The sequence below is a fragment of the Phocoena phocoena genome, chromosome 18 (genome assembly GCF_963924675.1).
Source record: "Phocoena phocoena chromosome 18, mPhoPho1.1, whole genome shotgun sequence".
In the NCBI taxonomy this organism is placed as follows: domain Eukaryota; kingdom Metazoa; phylum Chordata; class Mammalia; order Artiodactyla; family Phocoenidae; genus Phocoena; species Phocoena phocoena.
The window spans coordinates 807,226-814,139 of NC_089236.1; the positions used below are offsets into that span (position 1 = coordinate 807,226).

Genomic DNA, 6,914 nt, shown 5'->3' on the forward strand with positions numbered 1-6,914 from the left:
GGGGATGAATCAGAGCTTGCTTTCTTATGCGTGATCTTTCTCCAGTTACAAACGGGGCTGCCCTTTTGTCCCATCCCCCCTCTGCCTTTCCTCCCCCTCCTCAGGGGTGTCTCAGTCCCCTGGCCCAGCCCAACTGGACTTATTTCAGGCTTTGAGGAAACGGACATTTCCCCAGGCTTCCCGTGTGTCGCGCTTTGGGAGGGTCCTTCCTGTCTAGAGCCCCATCCATCCACTGTGCTGCCTGGGATCCGTCCAGTGGAAAAGAGCTCAATGGTGTTCCGCTTTGTGCTTTCCCGCACGGAGAGGTTTACGTGAATTACCTTATTTTTGTTTTTGAAGTTTTGAATTTTATTTATTTTTTATACAGCAGGTTCTTATTAGTTATCTATTTTATACATATTCGTGTATATATGTCAATCTCAATCTCCCAATTCATCCCACCACCACTTTCCCCCCTTGGTGTCCATACGTTTGTTCTCTACATCTGTGCCTCTCTTTCTGCCCTGCAAACCGGTTCATCTGTACCATTTTTCTAGTTTCCACATATATGCGTTAATATGCGATAGTTGTTTTTCTCTTTCTGACTTACTTCGCAGTTGGATTGCCATTAACCTCGGGGAGTATTCGGCAGGCCCTTTAAGATGAGGAAACAGGTCTGGAGAAGCAGGTGAGCCCCTGTGTACCCACGGTGACCCCTTGGCGCGCTGCCTGCGCCCCGGCCCACCCCCAAGGTCAATGACCCCGTGAGGGGCAGCTAAGCCTCGGCCACCCCGAGAACCCCACCTCTGTCCTCCTGACTCAACCCGGATCCACCTGCCAAGAGCCTCACACATACGGAAGAGGTGAGACCAGGATTGCTAGTGTCCTAATAAGCCCCGAACAAGGAAGAATTAGCAGCTGGGCTGTTCCCACTGCCTCTTAAGGTCCCAGAGGTCATGCCGGCACCTGGCCAGCGCTGAGGCCCTCCCGAGGCTGGCCTGTGAGGCCACAGGCTTGTCGTGGCCAACCTGACACAGAGAACTTTGGTGGACTCGTTAAAAATAAAACGGGGACTTCCCTGGCAGTCCAGTGGTCAGGGCTCGCACTTCCACTGCAGGCACCTGGGTTCTATCCCTGGTCGGGGAACTAAGATCCCGCAAGCCGCACGGCGCGACCCAAAGCAAAACAAGACAAAACGGAGCTTTTTCTTACCTACTACAAATTGTAAGTGGATGGTTTGAGATATAAACTCAGGACGATCATTTCCAGGGTTCAAGCTCTAATTTTCAGGCATGTGGCCAAGCCTGTAAGTTCTTAAAAGTGGTCAGTAGTCACCTGTGATTATTTCAATCTAGTCTTTTAATACCCGAGAGTAACAGTCTTCATAGCTTGTAAGTGAGCACATCTATTTAAAAAGTCACGTGCTCCCGTGATAGGCTGTGTGTAGGGCACCCTGGAAGGTGGCCGGGGACCATTTCTCATCCTCTCTCTATCACCTGGAGGAAAGTTGACTGCTTTTGGTCCTTTTAAATCCATCTAAGGACTTCCCTGGCGGCCCAGTGGTTAGGGCTCCGTGCTCTCACTGCCGAGGGCACGGGTTCAATCCCTAGTTGGGGAACTGGGATCCCACCAGCTGCGCGGCACAGCCAAAAAAAAAAAAAAAATTCATCTAAAAAGCGTATGGCTCCTCATAAAAACATTCGTAATTACTGATTTCAGGTCCCTGGATGGAGGCTCAGACCACGGGCCTGTTGCTGGCTGTCCCGGGAGGGTGCCGGGGCCATCAAGCCACACACAGGGATGGGAAAGGGCTCCCGGAACAGAAGACAGTTTATGAGACCAGTTGTGGTTATATACAAACGTGCATCTGTATGAAATCCTGTAGAAAACCCCATAGAAAAGACACCTGACAGAATTTTTCTCATGCCTCAGCCAACCTTGACCGTGAATAACATTCTAAAGTGTTTAAATAATTCTTCTAGGAGCCAGACTGGTCATGTGACCACAACTCAGCATCCTCCAAGCAGCAGAGGCAATCCATGCCCCACACTGTGCGTGTTCCTCAGAAACCCTTTAGTGGTGAGCGTGGGGCAGGGTAGGAATCAGCCTTCTTTCTCCCTTCCCTGTCAGTCTTTCTGGTGACAGGTTTTTCTGTAACTGGCGTGGAAGAATCCCAGAATCGCGGACGGACGGACCGTGGTAACTTACCCATTTAGTGTTTGAAATATAAAATATTAACATACTTTTACAAAACTGGATATAGGTGAAATTAAAAGCTGCTATTCGATTAAAAATTGTAATAGATTTTAAATAACTATTATGTGAATTAATTATATTTTAATATTTAAATGACTTGAGATATGACAAAATTATTTTAGTTACAAGTATGTAATTAAAGCTATTATCTATTATTACAAAATGTTTTTACAATGCTATTCTTGGCAACAGGAAAATCTTTACTCTCATCGGAGTATGCTGAGTTCCATTTTTTGGAAACCATGTCAAGCCTCATAATATTAGGATTCGATTTGTCTTATAGAACTGCTAGATAGTTACCTAAACCCTAGTTCGTATCTTTAAAAAGTGTCTATTAATTCTGTTTTCACTTAAAAAACCTGGATGCTGAAAAGGGAAGCAAACAGACCTTTGAAGTAGATGAAACTCATTTTTAATTGTCAGAATTTAGGGTCTAGTCTCTCCCTCTGTTCTTTAGAAACAGTAAGTACCCCCCACAATTTTTCCATTTTGTTCTGCACCATTAAATTGTACTGTGGCAATAAAATACTCCCAAGCGATCTCTTTCAGTCAGTATTCTTCCCGTGGACCATGGGAGTGGAAAAGGCAACGTCGTAGGGGAGCTGAGGGTGTCTTGAGGCAACCCACCATCGGCAGTAGCTGGTGGCACATGCAATCTGTATTTCTCATACAAAATCACATCTAAGCTTTTGAAATGAGGCCGTTTGCTATTAAAAGCCATCACTAAGGACTTCTAGCTTGTTTCACTTGAGAGAAGCCGAAATGCTTCCATGTAGCACACACCACAATTCATACAACGGACAGCCTCTTGGTGGCACTGCAAACCATTCATACCTGAAAGGCCATATTTAAATTCACTGAGCATCTAATTATACACCGTTTACATATCATAATCTGAGCCTTCGAAATTAGAGGAACGTATAATGAATGGTTCCTTGTAGATCAAAAGAACATACCTTATTTAAAAATTTCACTTAAAAAAGTATAACAGAGTTTGAAGCATTAGGTAACCTCGTCCATTGTTAAAGACTAAAGCGTCAAAGCAAATAAAAAACCCAGTATTCTCATGTTTACCTTTAATTCAAGGGAAATGGCACAGGTAGCCCTAAGGGGATCAACCAGACCTTCTCAGCATCGTCTTCAGGCCCTGGCGTTTCTCTCCTTTCCTCAAAGAAAGGAAGACAAACGCCATATCCTTTGTCTGAAATAGGGAAGTACTGTTGGCACTGTCACCCCCGCTGGCTCGGGCCTCACCAGACCGATTTCGGAGAGCAGCAGAGGCTCGGACACTCGCAGGAGTGCAGCCTCTGGGGGCATCTGGGGTCGCACGTGAGATCTACAGGGGGTCAAAGGTGGCCTTGAAGACGAGACGCTGGACCTGGGTGGCGCGGGTGACCGTGCCCCACAGCTGAGCACTGATTGCCCCATCCTCTCACGCTCTCCTGTATCTAAAGCTGGCTACTGTGTTACACTGGTTTTTTGGACTTTCCGGAACAATATCTAATCATCAAGTAACACAATTCGGTGACATTAAGCAGGATGCAAATTCCAGACACGGCGATCATGAAAACCGTGAAGACGGTCTTCTCCGTTGGCCTGGACACGAAGCAGTCCACCGTGTTAGGGCAGGGCCACGCATTGCATTTCACCAGGCGCTGCATGGCGAAGCCGTCGTACATGACGTAGAAGACGTACATGAAGGCGGCCTCGAAGATGACCCGGAAGAAGATGCTGCCGGTGTAGGTCCACCACAGCGACCCTTCGATTCGGACCTTCTGGCTTTTGATCTCTTCGATGTCCTTATATTCACTCTTTATCTCTCCCTTCATGAATTTCCTTTTCTTCTCGTGTCTGTAGTGGGCCACGTGCATGGCCACCAGCAGGGCCGGCGTGGACACGAAGATGAGCTGTAGCGCCCAGAGCCGGATGTGGGACACGGGGAAGTAGTGGTCGTAGCACACGTTCTTGCACCCGGGCTGCAGCGTGTTGCACACGAAGTCGGCCTGCTCATCGCCCCACACCTCCTTCGCGGCCACCACAAGGATCATGACGCGGAAAATGAAGATGACGGTGAGCCAGATCTTCCCGATGCTGGTGGAGTGTTTGTTCACGCCCCCCAAGATCGTCTGCAACGTGCCCCAGTCCATCTTCTCGTCCGGGCAGTTTGCGCTGGAAAAGACAAAGTGACACAACATGGAGGGGACCGGGCAGGACCGGCTCGTGGGGGGCTTGCTGGGTCCGGGCAAGTGAGCGCCCAGAGATCCCTTCCCGAACAAATGCCGGCTCTCACACTACCTCACCCAACGAGAGGAAAACAAACCAACCTCTTCTGCTGTAGCGCTAGCCGCGTAGTGCGCAGAACACCTGGAACGCGTTCTCTAGTAAAGAGGGGTATATCCAGCTGAGCAGCGCACCCAGTCCGTAGCACACGATCAACACGTGGGGTGGCGCACCCCGGCAAACGTGCGCGCCGACGCAGGGCCCTGATGGAGGCGCTGACCGAACCCCTGCGCGGGTCCCCCCAACCCTCCAACGGCATTCAGCGCTCCCAAGCGCTCGTTCTGGACGGTACCCTGGCCTCGTGCCAGCCGGGGACGACCTCGCCCTCGCCTTCAAGGCCGAGAGGCCAAGTCTCACGGCAGCACCTCCTTCCTTCACCTATCTCAATTCATTTTCATGGATGTGGGATGCAGCAGTGAAATGATTGTCCCCAGTGGTAAAATCCACGTTTAATGTTTCCCAAAGGGCTTCACTTCCTGTCTCTATATGAAAAGGGGCAGGTTAGAACTGGTCCTTCCAGGGAGAAAAGCCCCTGTGTGCGTGGGTTTTTGTGACCGTTCTGTGTATAGATTGGGGTCCTTGCTGTCCTGTTGGGACTGACCGATCGGTTAGTACTCAGGTTTGGAAAGTGTTGTGACGGTGCATTTTTATCATGGACTGTGGTGTTTAGAAGTGTTTCTAAAGGGGTGCGTTGTAAAAAAAAAAGACAAAGTTTAACTCGGTGATTCCCCAGGACTGGCCCTACCGGGCACCCTCACGGTACTGAAGGTCAGTAGCCACGCTGCTGGGTGATGTGCTGCCTATTGAAGGGACCTGGGAAGCCTGTGCGCTCACCTTCCACCAGCCAGTGGCCTCTTCATCCCAGGGTATGAACGGTCTTCACATACTTAGAGTCACACCTGTCTGTCTCAATCAAGCCTCTTTTAAACAAGACCCCACCCTCCACAATCTGATGAGTAATGTGTCCACTCCTTCCAAACTGGTTCTCAGTCCTCCAGCTTCTCTTACTTAAAAGCTTAGTGCTCTCCTTATTCTAAGCAAGTTGGGTCCTGTCTCCCGATGGGCTTCCTGAGCAGGTTGGGGAGAGTCTGATCACCCTGCGGCCTCTGGGGCGCTGCTGGGGGCACCGAGGTCTGGCTGAAACCATCCAAGGCCACCTCGTTCAGAGGCCACAGCAGAGACATGAGAAGGGTCAGGGCAGGAGAGCTACGAGCGTTGAGACATCCTCGTGAAACGCTCAGCCAGCTCAGCTCGAAAGAGAAACATCCCTGGGAAAAGGTCTGCTCTGGGCTCAGCCCTGACTCTTAAATACAGCCGGTCCGGGAGGGCTTAGGCTCTGCACCTGGTCCGTCCTGCCCTAGCAGTGTACTCAAAGCTCTTGTGAAATCAGACCCTCCAGTTCTTCGCTGGCCCTTACTAAGTGGAAACAGGACACTCACAGAAACAGACCGTCTGGCGTGTATCAGTACATCTGGCTAAAAATCTGGAATGAGGCCAGTGAGTGCCCAGTGCAGGACCCACACCCCTCAAACCAGTCCAGTCAGCAGCGGCTGCGAAGAAGACAGTTCCAAGTAAACCCTATACTCTTGTTGTTGTTTAAAGCGCCTGGTTGGGCTGCAGCTACCTGTTCTAAAGATCCTTTAGAAAGAGGAGCAAATTAAAGTTGGATCCCGATGGGCTAGGGAGAGGCGGACCGACCCAGCGGGATGAAACTGCTCTCCACAGTGAGCAGCGGGGTGCTGGCCCCCGCCCTTCCTGGCCGGCCCACACCTGCGGGGGTGGGGTCGGGGGCAGAGGAGCTGTTTTGTCCTGTCGGGAGGCTGCTGGGTGAAGTACTAGCTTCCGGAAGGGGCAAAAGGGTTCCCTTACCCCTTAGCTTCGCAGTCCTTACTTCTGCTGATGGTGGCCCTTTGGCCCACAGGCCCCCCCCACCCCCATCCCCCCCGTGTCTGTAATTGTGACTGGCCGCACACTACTTCCGACCCCGACTCAAAGGGCAAATGGGGACACGGCTGTCGCCACACATCTCGAGAGAGTCCCGGGGGACGGCCGCAGGGGCCAGCTCTCAGGAAGCTGGAGGACGGGTTAGGCTTCTTCCCTGTCCGGTAGGGGACGTTCAGGGCCAACGCAGCCGGCCCTAAAGCACGGCTCCCCGGTTTGGGACCAGCGCCCCGAAAGCCACCCCCCACCCCGCCTGCCCCCCGACTGCACCGCCCCCTGGAAACGCCGCTCTCGAATTTGCAGGAGAAAAACAGGCAACCACAGCGCGGACTCGATCCGGCTGTGCGGGGCGGCAAAGCGGCGCCAGGAGGTAAAGGTCAGTTTCCTCCAGGTTAAGCTTCCGCTTAACCCACGGGATGGACTCTCCTCTCTGAGCGAACCCTTCGGCCAGGTCGAGG

At 51.4% G+C, this 6,914-nt stretch overlaps 1 protein-coding gene across 1 annotated transcript; it reads right to left on the bottom strand.

The window, feature by feature from the left end:
- Window positions 1–3,701: 3,701 nt before the first annotated feature.
- GJB2 (gap junction protein beta 2) lies at window positions 3,702–4,382 on the bottom strand. The gene has a single exon (XM_065895961.1). The coding sequence runs from the start codon at window positions 4,380–4,382 to the stop codon at window positions 3,702–3,704; it is 681 nt and encodes a 226-aa protein (XP_065752033.1).
- Window positions 4,383–6,914: the final 2,532 nt, after the last annotated feature.

Bases quoted from the DNA above. Each gene is read 5' to 3' on its own strand.
- GJB2 (XM_065895961.1), bottom strand. From the start codon at position 4,382: ATGGACTGGGGCACGTTGCAGACGATCTTGGGGGGCGTGAACAAACAC.